Source organism: Mauremys reevesii, linkage group 1 (assembly GCF_016161935.1).
Source record: "Mauremys reevesii isolate NIE-2019 linkage group 1, ASM1616193v1, whole genome shotgun sequence".
Taxonomy (NCBI): domain Eukaryota; kingdom Metazoa; phylum Chordata; order Testudines; family Geoemydidae; genus Mauremys; species Mauremys reevesii.
In genome coordinates this window covers 332,794,401-332,813,290 of record NC_052623.1, presented here as the reverse complement: position 1 = coordinate 332,813,290, position 18,890 = coordinate 332,794,401, and the positions used below count along the sequence as shown (strand labels likewise).

The 18,890-nt window shown below is 42.5% G+C and overlaps 1 protein-coding gene across 4 annotated transcripts in view; it reads left to right on the top strand.

Moving 5' to 3' along the window:
* HBP1 (HMG-box transcription factor 1) overlaps window positions 1-18,890 on the top strand; it is a 33,263-nt gene that overhangs the window by 767 nt on the left and 13,606 nt on the right. The window contains exons 1-8 of one of the 4 annotated variants that reach the window (XM_039516834.1): window positions 93-111; window positions 3,874-4,149; window positions 5,959-6,151; window positions 7,434-7,668; window positions 8,926-9,058; window positions 10,686-10,797; window positions 10,888-10,997; window positions 17,857-18,013. In XM_039516834.1, coding sequence (XP_039372768.1) covers window positions 4,147-4,149; window positions 5,959-6,151; window positions 7,434-7,668; window positions 8,926-9,058; window positions 10,686-10,797; window positions 10,888-10,997; window positions 17,857-18,013 — 943 coding nt within the window. In that variant the 5' untranslated portion in view covers window positions 93-111; window positions 3,874-4,146. Of the gene's footprint in view, window positions 1-92; window positions 112-3,873; window positions 4,150-5,958; window positions 6,152-7,433; window positions 7,669-8,925; window positions 9,059-10,685; window positions 10,798-10,887; window positions 10,998-17,856; window positions 18,014-18,890 lie in introns of those variants that run through there. The other 3 variants (XM_039516823.1, XM_039516844.1, XM_039516814.1) reach the window with 3 other exon arrangements.

Below are 18,890 nucleotides of genomic sequence, written 5' to 3'. Positions count from 1 at the left end.
ACAAGCCCTCCAGCCAGGCCTTGGTCAGTCACTGCGCGACTCCCTGCGCTCGCCACGGCGGGGACAGACTTACCGGCGTCGGCTTCTCTCAACCTGGCCACTGGGCTTGTGGTTCGTAGCCTACATCCAGGCTTCTTTGTCTTGTGACTCAAGGACAGATCTGTCTGCTGCTGTGTGTTTGGACAGTGGCTGGCTGCAAGTGCTGCTGCAGTATAAATAAAAATAACCCAAATCCTCTTCTGGAAGTTGATGGTTGCCTAGTGACCATGATCTAATTACATGTATTAGGGGCAAACAGAGGAAAGTCCCAACCAGTAGTTTCTATAGAGCAGACCCTCCCCCTCTTTATCTAATCTAATTGAAACTGGGGCTAGATCAGCTAATCAAAAATTCAGAGAGAATCAGGAGAATGGGAACGTGTGAGGCCGCGGTGCCATCTAGCGGCCCTGGGAGAGATGGCCTGCTTCTCGACCTGTTTGGGCTGAGGTGCATTATGAGCAAAATTTAGACAGAAGAATGTGAATGGAAATTGGGGGGTCCTAAACATTTATTAGCTGGCTGAAAAGCCATAAATGCACAGGACAACTTTGGGTGGATGATAATCAATGATTTCTTGGGGAAAAACAATTTTTGATTTTTTTTTAATTTGAATTAAATACAGGTATAGAGTGTTAAACTAGCTTTTGACGGTAGTCTCTTCTGAAAGTGCAGAGAAATTATTTTTGTTTTAGTTTATTCAAGTAGTTTAGGTCAGTGTCTCTCAATCTTTCCAGACTACTGTACCCCTTTCAGGAATCAGATTTGTCTTGCATACCCCTAAGTTTCACTGCACTTTAAAACTATTTGCATACATAATCAGGCATAAACATACAAAAGTATCACAGCAAACTACAGAAAAAATGCGTATTTCTCATTTTTACCATATAATTATAAAATTTATTAGAATATAAATATTGTACTTAGATTTGAGTGTATAGTATATAGAGAAGTATAAACAAGTCATTGTATGAAATTTTAGTTTGTACTGACTTCAACGGGCTACATAAATTGCACTAGTGTAAAACTAGTCAAATATCTAGATGAGTTGATGTATCCTTGGAAGACCTCTGCATACCCCCAGGGGTAGTTTACCTCTGGTTGAGAACCACTGGTCAATGACTAGTTAATTCAAAGTTAGGAAACCAATTCAAAGCTTGTTCCTCGTCCATATGTGAATAAAAACAAGGTCTGAGAGAATGAGCTACCAGTTCTAAAATCTTGAAGAACATGGTGACCAGAAACAATCAGTTCAATTCACTAACTACAGATATTGCTTTTGTTTAATGAGTTAGTTTTATATGTAAAACATGTTTTCATAATTTTTTAAATAAACTTTTATGTATCCAGTACAGCAAATGTAGTTTTATTTAACTTAAAAAACTATTTAAAAATGTTTCTGTGCATTTAATTGAGTTTTAATTCCCATCCAGATAGAGCGTGACACAAATCACAAAAAATTAATCAGCTAGGATACATCATTCACTATTTTCTAACATGTAAAAAATTAAGAATCTGAATAAAAGTAAATTAAGTAAACTGCTCAAATTAATCTCTGTGTATATATTTAGATATAGTTTATTCTCCTGGTTAGCAAAAAAAGCATGAAATTTAGTGTGTATTTAGGTGCAAATCAACATGTTTTAATGGTTACCAACCAAGAAGAATTAACCTTTCTTTAGGAAAATAACTAAAAAGTACAATTGCAAAACAAAATTAAAATCAATTATTTAACTCAAGGTTTTCTGCTTGCTGATTTAAATTATGATTAAATTCAGTGATTTAAATCATTTTGATTTTAAATCAATCCACCGGGACACTAGATGTTATTGAACATCCTCCTCAGTTATAATCAGCTGAAAAGTACTTCATCTTCCTTATGTGATATGAATTACTACCATCCTCCTTTCCAAATATAGAACAGAAATATTTATTTTACACTTCAGCCTTTTTTTTGCATCATTATGAACACTTCTACCATCTCAATTTAGTAATGAGCTCATACCATTGCTAGGATTTCCTTTGTTCCTGGTATACTTAAACTCTTTCTTGTACTTAGTCTTGCCAGCCATGGAATTTTGTCTTTAGGTTTCCTTATCAACATTACACACTCCATAACTTCTAAAATATGCAATTTGCTATCTGTCTCCCTCTCTACATTTGTGATATATTGCTTTTTTATTTCTAACTGTTCCCTTCATATGTCCACTGAACCAGGCCATGATGGGCTATTATCCAGGGTGGATTGATTCCAAAAGTAAAAGTTTTATAACTGTTATAACATGAGTTATCAACATCAGATGTCAACATATGCAAAGTAAATATTCTTAAATAAAACTTTAGGTTCTCAAGCAGCATTTTTCTTACTTTGCCTGTCTGTAAATATTGATTATTATAGTTGGCAATATTTTCTAGTCAGTTTGAATGTGTATGGTCAAATCAACATTTACTGATAAAAATTGAATACTTTCAAGTCTAAAAATATGCTTAATCAAACACAAGTTATTAGGCTCAATGCAGGGATAACAGGATGAAATTTAGTGCCTGTGATATACAGGAGGTCAGACAAGATGAATTAATGGTCCCTTCTGGCCTTAAAATTTATTAAACTAATTCACACCTAGTCACTTATCTAATATGTCTTCACCGTACAAAAGTCAAAATGAAAACAATGTCCCAGTCCTCAGAAGCTTGTAGCATTTTTAATTTCTTGCAGTAGGTAGACATGCTCTCCTTTCCTGTCCAACTTCCTAAAGATTTCCAATGCCCCTTAAAATCTGGCCTATGAACTGCATGATCCAGGAGTAATTTGGGGGTTAAATAAAATGTATAAGCATGTACATGCAACTTTCATTTGGAGATAATTATGCTGTAATCCAATTCAAACAGGTAAGAGGATCCTATGTGTGGCATTTAAATGGTTTGAGTAGACTAGCACTTCTTTGACTCTCCTCAGAGAATAAAAGACAGCTTGTAGAATTGGATAAAGCCATTGGAGTTCAGTATGTCTAATTCTAAAATACTCTGTATACAGCATAATATATTGTCTTACTGGATTTTTTGAGACTTTGGCAGTTGATTGAGGAAAAATAATGCCAAAAGGAAAACCACAGGATATAGTTTCACCCAAACATCCCAGCTCAATGTGGCTTTGGTAGATGTTGCTCACCCTTTGCCAGAAGTCTCACTGAACCCCATTTTTTTGAATAGAGATACTTATCCATTTTAATAGAAGGTATATAACCCAATAAATAAACTCATTAATTATTGTCAATTTCTTAAACATGAACAACTCAACTAATTTTTAAAAGTTGTGTTTATACAGTCATTCACATTTGTCTTTTTTGACCAAAGGAAATAAAATGTTATTACGATGTTGTGCTACAATTCTGTACTTCTAGCAAATATATTTATCACAAACGTTTTTGAGCATGAAACTGAATAAAAAAGAAAACCATTTGTACTCTCAGGCTAATTACTGTTTTTTCCATGACAGTAACATCCTAGGGGAGAGAAAAAAGCATATGATGCCCAAATCAGACTTTAATCTACCAGGATAAAATATTGCAAAATGAACTCGGACCCATTTTTTTCTTTCTTATTTGTCGAAGGCGTTTCTAGACTTTTGCATACAGAGAGATTTTTGTCTGGGTAAAATTATTGAGAGCTGGAAACATTAACTCATTTGCTGACTGGAAAATGTATTCCTCATGCACCTTGTACAGGTTATATTGGTCATAGACTTTGAATTTTATTAGGTAAATTTTATTATGAACTTAGCATTTGTTTTAGAGAAATATCTTCCCTGTGGAGCAACTAACTCAGTCATTTTGGCAGGGACAGAAAAATCAAGGAGAAAAAAACAAATCCATGGAAGAAGAGAAGGAGGAAGCAGAGAGAACACAAGAGACAGCAAAACTAGGTGGAAGGGAGGAAAAGAAGGGCATAGACAGAAAAGAAGAGAGAACAGCTGGAAGAACGGATAGTGCTCTGATTTGTCGTGATCCCTTGTCATGATCTCTTCCCCACCTCCCCATGAAGGGCCAGACCCAGATGGAGGATGGGGGGAGAAAAGCCAGAAAGGATGTAGAATGAAGGAAGGAAATAGGGATGGTAAAATAAAAATGACATGATGCATGTAGCACTTAGATAATGATGTTTATGTACATAAGTCACTTTCTCCATTTCACTGTGTAGTCCCCTGGAGAACACTCAAAACTCTGTTAGAACAAATTCTACTTTCAGCTACACAAGTCTGAGTTGAGTAATTAGATTAAAACTGACTTGGAAAATCTGAATGCATAGCTGAACAAATTTGGAGTGGAGAGCAAGATGATGGCAAAATATTGATTTGGTGACTTGAGACAAATTATTGCTTAATACTAGACATAACTAGATTGATGCTGTTGACCACAAAGTGTTGCTGACAAGGATGTGGTTTCTAGTAAGGATGGATAGTGTTGCTCATGTGGCTGTGCAACTTTTTAATAGTATTATACAACTCTGATTGAAATAAATGACAAGACTCCCACTGACTTCAATGATAGCTGGATCAGGCCTTAAATGAAAGCTTCCCGTGGGTAGTTATTGGCAATTGTTCTTCTGCTTCTGAAGTCCCTCTTATGCAGAATACCATGGGGCATTATTTTGCCATCCTTCTTGTTGAATGTATATGTGAGGCTATTAGAAGTCCTGTTTAGCTCTCCTCAGCTTGAAAGGACGCAGGTTCTACAGTAATATTAAATAATTAATAGTAATAATAAATGGTAAAGGATACTCATGGCCCCAAAAGTGCCTCTGCCATCGTGTTTCCCCACTAAAGAAAACATTAATGACTTAGTAGACATGCCAAAGCTGGCAATAAATGAAAATAAGACAAGTGTGTAATAGTGTCAAATAATTTAATTGTGGTAGCGGAAGTCTATTTGTAGTGTGGTTGTGGTTGATTTTCAGAGAACAAATGGGAGAGTTAGGCTTAACTGTCCTGTATGCCTTTGAAAGTCTTCCCTATTAATATTGTCGGCTTTTATTATTTATATTGTGGTAGCATGTAGTGGCCTCTGCCAGGTCAGGGCCCCATTGTGCTAGGCACTGTACATAGTAAATAACAGTCAGCCCAAAGAGTATACAATCTAAAAGACAGGGTGTGAGGTGGATGAAACAAGTTCATAGGAGGGTACGGTAACAAAAATAGGCTATTTTAGCACAGACTTGCTGCGTGCACAGTTTATAGCCAGTGAGTTGTGGTAATCTCTACCACAACCTGCCTAACCATTATCAGATGGCAGTTTTCTATATACATAGAGCAGAGGGAAGATAGTCTCCCTTCTTAATAGATTATTCTTCAAATAATATAGTGCATATGGGGTGCACATTTAGTTGTCTTGTGTCTTGGAATTTTGTCAGTTATCCATCTCTTAGTATTCTGCCCTGTTATAAAACACCCATGATTACCTTTTCAGTGATACTTTTTTAAAGTAGTCATGAATCACGTTACAATGGCTTTAGTCCATCATTACCTGAAAGACCAGTAAATAAACCAAATTATTATAGCTAAAAAAGAAAGTTTTCTAATCTTTAGGAAACAGCAGTTGTGCAGAATAACCACCTACTCCTCTCACAGTGTGGTACTAACATTTAGTAGTATTCCTTTTATTTTAAATGTTACAGCACCAAGATTTTAGGAAATGAAGAAAGCAAACTGTCAATGTAATTAAAATGTATAATGAAACTTACTAAAATTGTCTTTTTGTTCTCTACTACAACTAAGCGTTTTGGTAATATAAGAAGTTAGATAAAAGTAGATAAGATTTTGGATAAGGGGAGGGGTTGGTGATAAGGCAACAATTTGTATGTGGAGCCACATAACATACCTAATATTTCATAATTTGTGTGTGTGTGTAATTTTGTGTCTTTTCAAAGTCAGAAAATTTGAAGCATCCTAACATGGTGTGGGAAGTGAAGACGAATCAAATGCCTAATGCTGTACAGAAACTCCTGTTTGTAGTGGACAAGAGAACTTCAGGGATGACTGAGTCATTGGAGTTACTGAAATGTAATGAGAACCTGCCATCTTCTCCTGGATATGCATCCTGTGATGAGCACATGGAGCTTGGTAAAGAATTTAATAGCTTTCTAAAAGTTACATAAAGGGCCCAGTTCTGTAGTTGCTCCATGTGTGAAATTCCTGTTGAAGTCCATGCAAGTTACACACATGGAGTAACAACAGAATCAGACAGAATTTTCCTCTTTCTAGGTTTACTTCTGTTTTTTATTAGTGCAGGAAATATGCATGGTACTATAGTTGATGTATCATGCCATCTTACAGTCCTAAGGCACAATGGTTTCCCTGTTTAGCCTATCCCCAGCTCCTGCCCCATTCACGTACAAGCAGATGTTGACAGAAACTTGCTTTCTTAACTCAGGGCTGTAAGTTTCTGCTCACAACTTCCAGTGAAGTTATTTTTGTTGGGGTAGAAGTACACAGACAAAGCTTCACATCTCGTCTCCCAGGTCCAAGTCCAAATGCAGATTCTGGCCTAGAGGAACATTTAGCTTCATTGCTATCATGTTCAAGAAAAGCAATATATAAATAATTGAATAATGTGTAATTAATAAAATATTCACGTTATATGAAGTTACACGGTAGTTCAGTACATGAAGTACAATAGTGTTATTAAATGACAGGAGTAGAGTGTATATTGACGGCAGTAAGAACTTAAATAACAAATGAGGGAGTCTGCTTTTGCAAGAATGTTTAAAATGTAAAATGTGTAGGCTACTGGTCATATGTATGAATAACTGCTGCATTCATGGCTTCTGAGATATCTCTCTCCAGATTAGCTGTGAAACTTTGACAGAAATAGCCCTGGATGTTTATAGTTTTGTAGAGGCTTTCCTGTTAAAGCAGTTAGATTGTAGTGCTTGATATTCATTGAACATTTTAGGTGGTGTAGTTTAAAGACACAGAGTAACTTAATTTACTGATTCATCAGGCTCAGACTGATGCTATTCCCCCCCCCCCCCCCACACACTGTTGGTCTAATTAAACCTAAAAAATACTGCATCTGCTATCAGAACCACTTTTGTATGTATTTATTTGTGTTCATAACTTGATCTTTGAAAGGATATGTTCAGTTTAATTTTTTATTAAAATTGTTGCCTAAAAGTAAAAATAGGAGTTTAGAAAACCATTCTATAGTGTCACATCTACAGCCCTATATAAGTAATATAGATGAGATAAAGGGATTTGAGAAGCACAGATAATTGCTATTTAGAAGTTTTTTTAAGTTACTGTGTCCCTTCTTCTTTTGTTCACCACAGATTCTTTTATCCATGATTGTTAAGTAAAATTCAGCCATGGAAATAAACATGATTTCTTGTGCACTTGTTTGTAGATGATCTTCCTGAACTACAGGCTGTTCAGACTGATTCTACCCCAACTGCGCTCTTTCAGCTTGGTACAGATATTTCACATCAAGAATATTCAAGGCCTTCATGGAACCAGCATACCTTGAATAACAATTCAGAAAATGCTTATTCTTGTGAGAATGGGGTGAACTGGTTGACAGAACTGGCAAACATAGCCACTAGTCCACAGAGTCCTCTCATGCAGTGTTCTTTTTATAACAGGTACAGGCATTCATTTTGGTTCTTTTAGTTCTAAAATATGCAATATTGTTTATGTTGTTACAGACATTTCCTTTATTCCTCAGAGGGCTCTGTGTCCCAACTGAAGCTCTGAGCATTCCCTATTTTAACCCTATTTTTGATCTTCCCATTTCTGCATGATAGCCACATTCCTTTCCCAGAATACAGCATGGGAATCCTTTTAGTGCCTATTGCAGCAGCTTCATAATTGTCTGTGTGGGATGAAGTTGAACAGTGCTAGGCAGTCTCACCACAAAGAAATCAGAATATACTCATCCTGCTGTGCCGCTGTATGAGAGACTATAGTTATATCTGCATTGCAATCGGGAGGTGTGATTGCAGCATGTGTAGACATACCCAAACTAGCATTGATCTAGCTAGATCAAAGCATGCTTGAGTATGTCTACAGGTGCTGCAATCATACCTCCCAGTTGCACTGTAGACATACCTTGTGTCACAAGCAGTGGAAGCATAGCATGAGAGCCAACCAGACTTGTGGCAAAGGGTGCTTAGATTGAAAGCTGCTCTGCAGGTTTAGTTGGAATCTGGGATGTTGGCTTGTTTCATGTGGCTCTCTGGTCTAGGCAGTGCCGGTCCTTCCACATGTGAGTGTGGGAATGAAGCAGCAGCAGAACTGTGACAATATATTGTATTTTTAGATTAACTTCTCATTTGGGTAAGGAATGATCTTGTCATTTTTTAAAAAAATTTCTGCATTGTTATTTCCATGCATACCTGGTTGTATTAGAAATTGACTGAGATGCTAAGGAAAGGTATGGACCAAAGTCATACTTACAGGAGAAAAACTGAAAATAATTGTGTGATGAAAGCGTGAAGACTTCCATGGGGTATGGTAAATGAAGTGGCTTATGGAGTAGAGATTGCCTAGTGACTGCATATATAGAAGCTTAAGAACCCAAGTTAAATCACTAAACATGGGTATTAAATTGCTCCTACACAATGTGCTAAATGTCTGCCTATTTTGGATGTTATGATTTAATGATAAATTCAACTGTGTGTAAGGGAAAGTGTGTGTATATGGCTGTCTGTGTGTAAAATATGAACATAGGCAAGATGTTTATGCACAAAGTTTGGTTATAGACAAAGAGTATTGTCTTTTGGATTGAAATTTATATATGAAAAATAATTGTAAAAAAATCTATTTAGAGTAATATTAGCATAATCTTGTGATGCCAAAATATCAAGTTTTATTGTAATAAAAATAATTTTTCATTGTAGATCATCTCCTGTTCATATAATAGCAACAAGCAAAAGTTTACATTCCTATGCACGTCCTCCGCCAGGATCCTCAAAGAGTGATCCCAGCTTCTCTAAGCATCACTTAGATGAAACACCAGTCAGACATGAAAGGGTGAGTTGTCCTGAAATGCTTGTTAAAGTATGTGAAGAATCAGGACAGGCAGGCAAAAGTTTTCAGAAACAGAAGAAAGTACAAGAATAAAAATATATACATTCCTAAAATCCTTCCTATTGTAAGCAGGGCTTTGGAGCGGAGCCCAGAGCTGGAGCACAGAGCAGCTCTGGAGCAGTGGCGCTCCAAAGCCCTGATTGTAAGCTAGATTCCCCATTATCATTATTTTTTTAGCACTAGCATTGTGGCTGTACACGACACAAAGATAAGTCTGTTACCCAAAGAGATTACAATCTAAAACACAGTAGGTGTACTAGGAAATGCAGAGGAGGAAATAACAAGTTCTTGTTATTTAATTATTGTATTTTGAACCTTCACGTGTTGATATTGTGAAAGAGGCGATGCCCCAGACCTTTAAAGATATGAACAAAAGACCAGCCTCAAGATTATGCTCTACATTGCCATTAGCATTCCCTCTAATTTTTTACGTCCATGTGCAGAATTAATTTTGTTATGTGCACCAGTATGGTCATATTAGTGCACATAACAAAATTCATGTGGTAGGGGTGGGGCTGATGGGTTTGGAGTTTGGGAAGGGGCTTAGGGCTGGGGCAGAGGGTTGGGGTGCAGAGGGGGTGAGGGCTCTTGGTGGTGGTACAGGCTCTGGGGTGGCATGAGGGGATTGGGTGTATGAGGGGGCTCAGGGCTAAGGCAGAGGGTTGAGGTGCGGTGGGTGCGGGCTTTGGGATGGGGCCGGGAATGAGGGGTTTGGGGTGCAGGCTGCCCCGGGGCTGCCGTGGGGAGAGAGGACTTCCTCTCACCCCCTCCGACCATCCCCCTCCCCGCCTTCTATCACCAAAGCAGCTCGGGGCTGGGTGAGAGGCGCCTCTCCCCGACTGTGGCAGCTCCGGTAGAACTGGGCTGGAGGAAGGGCTCCTCTCCCCGGCAGGCCTGGGTCGATGGCAGGACTCCTCTCCCCGGCAGCTCTAGCGGGGCTGGGAGGGGGCGGGGTTCCTCTCTCCATTGGGGCTGGGCCGGGCTGAGTGAGGGGCTCCTCTCCCCAGCAGCTCTGGCAGGGCCGAGGGAGGGGCGCCTCTCCCCGCCTGCCTGCATGGCCTTGAGAGGTTGCTGCACGGTTCTACAGAGAACAGAGATTGCCATGTGTGTTTTTTAGCTTTAACTCTTGTCTGTTGGTCTTTAGGTCTGATCCTGTTCCCACTAAACTCAGTGGCAAAACTCTCATTGGCTTTAGTGGAAAGAGTATGATGCCCCGGAGACTGACAACATTTAGCTACAGTGTGGAATGATGGGATTCATTGGGTTTTGCAAAAGTGTCCCCTGTAGCTGACTGAGGAATGGAGTTGAAGGGTTCTGAAAAAAATGGCGTCTAGACTTTGGCCAGAAAGATGATGGCTCTGTTCCTCAAATAGTCAAGCATGAAATTGAGCACCGGTTCAGATTTGTTCCCCTTCCCTTGAGCCTTTGTATCCCTATTTCCAAGGAACCCTCATTTTACAATCCTCAGCTTGAAGTCAATGTGTAAAAGTTAAGCACATGCATAAATATATTCAGAATTAGCCCTAAAGATGTTTGTTAAATCATTTATTTATTTTTGTTTTCTGAATAGGCAAGTAGTGAATCAGAGTCTGGTATTTTCTGCATGTCATCGCTTTCAGATGACGACGATCTAGGATGGTGCCATTCTTGGCCCTCAACTGTTTGGCACTGTTTTTTAAAAGGTAAAATAGCATTCATTGTAGGATCCTTTTTTTAAATAACAGCTGCTTCTTTTGACAGAAACTTACTGACCTTTTCTTTTCAAATGTCAGGCACACGTTTATGCTTTCACAAAGGACACAACAAAGAATGGCAGACCATTGAACATTTTGTTAGAGCTGAAGGCTGTGAAAATGAAGATGATTTAATTGGAACTTACAAGGTAGTTCTTTAATGTACTGAATCCTTTACAGTAACTGTAGTACAGTGCTTATATTGTGTGCAACATTATTCACGTCTTGTTGCATCAGGAGGGTTCTTTTTTGGTAGATGCAGCTGTGTATCCTGCTTAGGTGTCTGTGTGCCCAGTGCACTGGAGCTGAATAATTTTGCCTAGCAGTACCCATAGAAGACAGGTGCTCATAAACCCTCTCCTGGCTATATAAGTCAGTGCTGCCATGACCCCCCTCAGTTCCTTCTTATCATCTGTGGCTGGAGTCAGCTCTCCGTGTGGTTCACAACCTCTCTATTTCTTAGTGACTTTTTCTAGTTTGTATATAGTTAATTAGTATCCTTAGTATAGTGTTAGTTAAATTTCTTGTTAGTTAGCTTTAGTTGAAGTATTTCCCTGGGGATGCCCTTACCAGGGTTTAAACATTATCTGTCGTGTGGGGAAGCAATTCCCGTCAACAATCCCCACACGCAGTGCTTGCTGTGCTTAGGCGAAGCCCATGTCAAGGAGTGTTTGTTTGCAAATTGTTCACAATACGGATTCAGGTGGTGAGGGGTCTTCGTCTAAAGCAGCACCGGCTTGAACAGGCCATGTGGCTTGCTTCAGCTCTGAGGCCTACATTGGATCGGAGGTTGCCTTTGGGTTCTGAGAGTGCTGTCTGGAGCAGACGGGGGAGTTGTTCCCCCTAAGGTGCGCCAAGGAAAAGATCACATAAGACCAATCGAGGCCGTTCAAGATCATCTGCGTCCTCCAGAAGGAGCGCAGACTAGCACAGTGTGAATGCCAATGTGCAGATTGAAGCAGGTTCCATCAACCACTCCCAGGTACTGTGCAGGGAGGTCAGAGAACCCCTTTCCATTGACTACGGCTCCGGCCCCAGGGCATCCGTTGAGTCTGGTACCGACAAGGGCGTTGGTGGCCTATCAGGTGGCTCCTCTGGTTTTCTGTTCTGAGCTTGCCTTTGCTCCAGGCCTTTGCCAGGGCTTGCATTGTTTATAGCCCCATTAGCTAAGCAGGCAGCTGAACCTTGGATCCATCAGCACTGCACCCCAGTGTTTCCCTTCTACAATCAGTGGAAGTGGGGCTGGTGCCAGGCTCGGCATCAGGGAACTCCTTCAGCTCCCCTGCTGTTGGTGCTGCACTCACCACCCTCCGCTTTGGCACCATCAGTCACCTTGGTACATCTGCCAACTTTGTGGTCAACCATTGCTTCCAGCTCAGGACACAATGGAGGCATATTTGGTGCCGGTTGTAACATTTCCACCATCAGCATCAGTTCTCTCTTCAGTCTGGGCTATAAATGAGTCAGACCTGTTGCTCGCCCCCTCTGGGCTGGCTCCACCTTTATCTCCGGAAGCCCGGGATTCCTTGGTGTCCGGGTCGGTTTCTTCCTTCTTTCCATTACCTTAGTAGCATTGGAGGTGGAGTGCTATGGTTACCAGGATTGGTATGCGACTTGTGGTCAGGATGGGGCCCCTGGCCTGGCACCTACTGGCCACCAGTGGCCATACCAGTGGCCTCCCTGGAATCTGTGGGACACTCTTTGGTTGCAGAGGTCCACCTCCTCATCTAACTCTAAAGCGAGATCACCATTGATCTGCCACAGGACCAGGCACCAGTGAACCTTCCCTTCCAGAGCCTCCAGAGTTGTCTCATCCAGATCTGACTGTCCTGGATCAGGATCCAGCTCTGGCAGTTAATGGCTTCATCTTCATCCCTGGACAATTCCACGGTTCCTGGCTCTTCCTCTCCTTCAGTACCAGAGGATTTCAAGGCATACCAGGACCTTTTGCGGCATGTGGCTGCTTCCCTGCATATTGAAGCAAGAGTTCCTTCAGGAGAATACCCATAAGTTGTTGAATATTCTGCTGCTATCTGCTCCTTGGAGAGTTGCCCTCCCTATTAATGATGTACTCCTAGAGCCTGCTAGGGTTCTGTGGAGCAGTGGTTCTCAAACTTATTTGATTGTGCTGCCCTTCTTTGTGTCTGTAGTAGTTTATGCCCCCTCACCCCCACAAGTACATATATCAATATATGTGGCGTCCCGGGTGCTTCACATGAAACAGTTTTTGCTTTGTTTTTCACTTGAGTTTTTTTTTCTTTCTGTTGCATGAATGAGCCAATGATCCATTGTAGTAAGAGCAAAAGCAAAACCGCAATTGTGGTCCATGCTTACAATTAAATGTGCACGCTGTGTCGTAGCAAATTAGTTAATGTACAGATAGCAGTGACTTTGTATAATGCTATGCAAGCTTAACAGAAATCCATCAAAATGCACAGTACCATCTAGAGTCAAATGCACAGCACCGTCTGAGGACCTGATATGTCTGGAGGAATTAGCTTTGCTAGTTATTCATTGCTGTGGGTAAAATGTGCGCAGTAAGGTGTTTTTTGTTTGTTTTTGTTTTTTTTTTCCCCTAAAGCTTTCTCCCACCCCCCAGAATACATTCTATGCTCCCCGGGGGGGTCCACCGCCCAGTTTGAGAACTTCTGCTCTGGGAGCATGCTGGCTTCAGTACCTTCTATGAAGCGCATGGAGAAACGCTGCTTTGTTCCAGTGCAGGGATTTCAGGTTTTGTACTCGCATAGGGCACCAAATTCCCTGGTTGTAACCATAGTGAACAATAGAGCCCAGGAGGGCAGATTTAAGTCCACTTCCAAGGATGAGGACATTAAATGGATGGACCTGATGGGTAGGAAGATTTAACCTCCTTTTCTTTGCAGATGCATATTGCTGTCCGAGTAGGATTTGTGAACTGGATGTCTGTGTCTTAAGTTTACAGACCAAGTGCCCAAAACCTCAAGGGAAGAATTTTGGGTTTTTATTACCTAAGGCTGCTTGGTGGCTAAGACTTCATTGGAGTCTGTGCTGGACATTGTGGATACTTTGGCCAGAGTGATGGCCTCAGCAGTGACCATGAGAAGAACACCCTGGCTGCAAAATTCGGGCATTGCTCCTGATGTGCAACAGACCATAGAGGATTTGCCCATTTGACAGCAAATATTCTGCACTCATTCAAGGACTCTAGGACTACTCTACCGTCCTTTGGGGTGTATATCCCGGCAGTGCAGAGGCACCAGTACGATGGGTGGCAGCAGCAGCAAAAGTATCATCCGTAGTACACATTTGGGCAGCCTTTCCTTTCCCTAGAAAGGAGCATAGGTCCCAGAGAAAGAAGGCATTCAGGTCTGGGGTTTGGCCAGTTGACATGCCTTACCCTGCCCCCCTTCCCACCGACCCCCAAGTGCCAACTTTCACTCTTTAGTCTGGAGCAGTTTCCAGTTGTCGCTCCCTTCTCCCCGTCTCCTCCCTTTGGGGACAAGCTAGCTTGCTTTCAAAATGCTTGGGGCTCAATCACCACTGACAGGTAGATCTTAAGCACCATCAAATCAGGCTGCGCCATCCAGTGCCTTTCCATCCCCTGCCATAGAGGGACCCCTCTCATGAGATACTGCTCCTCAAGCAGATTCACTCTCTTCTGGCTTTGGGAACGATGGAGGAGCTTCCTCCAGAATGCCACAGTCAGGGTTTCTATTCCTAGTACTTTCTGGTACCCAAATCCAAGGGAGAGGTAAGACCCAGTCTCAACCTTTGCAGCCTCAACAAATATGTCTGATACATCGTGACCATTTGGAACTTCATCGATTATCCTCCCTGTGCTGACTCAAAACGACTGGTTTGCTGCTCTGGACCTTCGTGGTTACGATTTTGCCAAGCCACAGAAAATTCTTTTTATTCGTTGCAACAAAGCACCATTTCCCCTTGGCCTCTCTTCTGCTCCTCAGGTTTTGACTAAATGGTGACTGTCCCTCCGGAGGAAAGGAATCCACATCTTCCCGTATCTGAATGACTGGTTAATTAGGGACAGATCCAGAGAGGAAGACCTTTCTCATGTCAGCACTACACTGCACTCGCTCAACCATCTGGGTCTCATCTTAAACACCTTGAGAGTATTTTTGCTGTATGACTTCATTCAGGCGATTCACTACCTTTGCCTTAGTCTGCAGTCTCAGCCTTCCATGAGAGTTTGGATGTGTCTGAGGCTCTTGGGCCACACATTTTCGTAGATGCAGGTGGCCCAGGTTGCAAAGTTGCATCTTTGCCCCCTTAAGATGTGGCTCAGGACAGCTGACTATCCGATTCTTAACTCCTGAACTCCTTGCAGTGGTGGACACTTCTGGAGAATGTTTGTTGGGGCATTCCCTTCGTCTGGCCCTTACCAACCAGGTCTGTTGTCACCGATGCCTCCCTGATGGGTTGGTTCAAGATCTGTGGTTGGAGCAGGAGTCCTCACCATATATCAGCATTCTGGAACTTCGGCCCATCTACAATGCATGTCACGCTTTTCTGGACTGTATCAGGGGCTCATGGATCACATACTTACTGACAATACCACGATGTATTATATGAACAGGCAAGAAGGTGCATATTCCAGGATGCTCTGCCAAGAGGAAGTCAGGTTGTGACAGCTCTGCATTGAGGAGAGTATCGCTCCGATAGCCAACCACTTGCCCAGTGTCCAGAATCATCTTGCAGACCATCTCAGCAGGAATTTTTACTTGAGTCACAAGTAGTCCCTGAAGACAAGTATCCTCCACGTCATCTTTGCAGTGTGGGGCATTCTGACAGTCGACCTGTTTGCTGTGAGGGACAACAGGAAATGTCACCTGTTCTGCTCTCCAGGAGGCCTCAGTCCAGGCTCTCTGTCCAACGCTTTCCAGCTCAGCTGACAGTCAGCTCCTGTACGCTTTTCCTCCAATCCCAGTCATCCCACAGGTCATCCTCAAGATGAAAGAGGACTAGGGCAAGCTAATTCTCATTGCCCCAGCATGGCCAAGGCAGTATTGGTTCTCTGATCTTCTTATGTTGTCAGTTCAACCCCCTATACTCCTTCCTCTCCAAACCAACCTGGTCGCACCTTGCATCCCCCACTCAGCTCCCTGCATCTCATGGCGTAGCTACTTTATGGCTGAGTGAGGAGGAAGTGCAGTGTTCGGTAGCTGTTCCAGATTATATGAAAGGTCAAGTGGTCCCTTCACAGATTATCTCTAAATGGGTAACATCCTGTATCAAGACTGCATATGAAATAACTTCAGCTATGTCTCCTCAGTGAGTGTGAGCTCATTCTGCGAGAGTGCAGGCAATGTCAAGTAGCATTCCTTTGTGACATCTCAATATTGGACTTTCCCAGGACTGCTCCATGGTCATCCCTATGCACATTTATGAACCGTGATGCCATTATCACATCTTCCAGAGTAGATGCAAGTTTTGGTAGGGCAGTCCTGCAATTCTTGTTTAGGTAGACTCCGAACCCCACCTTCTGGGATGGGTACTGCTTTGACTCACCCAAGTGGAATACACAGCTGCATCTACTCAAAGAAGAAGAAACTGTTATTTACTGTACCTATGGTTCTCCCAGATGTAATGCAGATGTGTATTCCACAACCCACCCTTTGTCCCCTCTGCATCGGAGTACGGTCTTGGTGTTCAGTGCGAAGGCACTGAAGGGGGTCGAGGTGGCGCCATCTCAGGCAGCCAGGGGAGGAGCTATGAGCACAAGGTGTAAGTGGCCCCCCCCCCAATATGGTGTGACAGATTTTTCGTTACCAATCTGCCTGAGGCCACAGTTGATCAGGCTTGGGCCACAGGATCTTTTTTGGGGAGGAGATGATGAGGCACACCAAGTGTCTAAATTTTAAAGCTTTATTGATAAAATAATAAAATAACAGCAAAGAGTGCTGAGAATGCTCCCACGTCACTCAGGGGAAGATAGAAAGCATTAATGCCCCAAGCCTTAACCCACTTTCATACTCACACATGCACGACCCAGAGTGGCCACGTCTGGGTGTAACGTCAGAAGAAGAGGGGGGTGGGAAGGTGGATGTGAGTGCTGCCCTGGGCCCAGGCCATCCAAGGATCCACTGTGCTCTCCGAGTGTCTTCAGCTTTCAGGAGGGTTTTAAGTCCTGGGCTCCTTGCGGGGGGTTCATTTGGGGAACTCTGCTCCTGGTGCTCTTTGTGCCAGTCCAAACCGGCTTTCTGTGGTCTCTTCAACTTTCCCCAAAACACACCGGTTTCAGGGCCGTGAGACAGTTCTGTTTGTTCCTGGCTGGCCTTCACAGTCTCGCTCCTTTTCCTGGCCCTGCATTTGTTCAACAACTTTCCTTTCTCACGGCTGGGGAAGGTGGCAGATGGGGTTTGGACTCCACCCCTCCCACTTCTGTCTTGGCAGGTAGCAGCTGGCCTTGGGCTGGAGTCAGCTTCTTATCTTTGGACTGAGATTGCTAGCTGCAGTGTTGAGTTAACCTGTTCTCTGCATTCTTCTTTCTTCCCCCCCTCTCTTGGCCTCTCGTACTCCTGCAAAGGAATCTTCCACTCTCCACTCACACCCTTTAACCCTCCCCAAAATGCTTTGTGATGCTTGCAACAGCGTTAGCAATATACAATGTTGATCTACCTTCCTAGGGGACTCCCTAAGGGGAGGGGGCCATTGGGTTGTGACAATGGGTACTGCTAGGCAAAATTCTCTGGCTCTGGTGCGCTGTGCGCGCACACACCTAAGTGGAATACACGGCTGCATCACATCTCGAAGTACCACAGTAGGTAACCATTTCTTGTAAAAGATGCATATTGAATCTGTCCACTATAGTGTCTGAGCACCTGAACATAAAACAACTGAAAAGAGTACCTATAGATGTGTTCTGAATGTTGCATAATCTCTCATTAATTTGTGGGGTTCTTCTAACCCTTTGAATGCTGGTATTTTTCAGTGTGCCAGAAAACTGATATGTTTGCAGTATCCACAGTATTAAATTTTTCTGAAAAATATGAAGCATATGTGTGTTTCTAGGACTATGGTTCTGATGGTTTGAAGTTGATATCTCACGAAGAAAGTATTTCATTTGGTGAGTCAGTATTGAAGTTGACATTTGATCCTGGTACAGTGGAAGATGGCTTGCTCACCGTAGAGTGCAGATTGGATCACCCATTTTATGTTAAAAATAAAGGTAGGAAAATATTTTATGTGTACAACAAAACTCTCAGGAGTTATGTAATAAATTCTTCTAAGACAATATCTGTAAATCTCATAACCATCTCCCGCAGTAGTTGAAAGCAGAAGTATTCCCCATTCACATTACTCTAAATCTGCTTGAAAGAAACACTGGAATTTGAACAATAAAGTTGGTAGAAATGTTGTATGTGTTGTCTCTTCTTGAAGGGTTTAGCAAATATGAAAGAGAGCACAGAAAAGGCAAAAAGAGAGAGAGAGAGCAAATAAGGGAGGCTACTTACACTTCCTATATCTAAATGTGACACTTTGGGCTTGGCTACACTTGCAAGTTAGAGCGCATCAAAGCAGCCCCAGACGCCCTAAATCATGACCCGTCCACACTGACAAGGCACTTAGAGCACCTGGACTCTGCAGCTGGAGTGCTCCTGGTAATCCACCTCCACAAGAAGCATAACGCTTGCTGCGCCTTGGCTGAAACGCCCCGGCGTCAGTGTGAATGAGGTGTTGCCTTACTGCGCTATGATTGGCCTCCGGAAACGTCCCTTAAGTCCCGTGGCCACTCTTGTCATTGTTTTGGAATTGGCTGCAGGAATGCGGATATGCCCTTTCAAAGCTCCTTTGCTGACAGCCAGCATGCTTATCTGCTCCGGGACAAAGCAACCATTAATGTGGAATGCTGCTTGCTGTCAGTGTGAGAGGCAGGGGAGGGAGGGGTTGCTGCTGTCTGAACTTGCAAGACAGCATGCTGACATGCTCTCAGCCCCCCAAAAACCCACTCTCTCTCCCCCCACATACACACACAACACACTCCCTGTCACACTCCACCCTACCCCCCTATTTGAAAAGCATGTTGCAGCCACTTGCATGCTGGG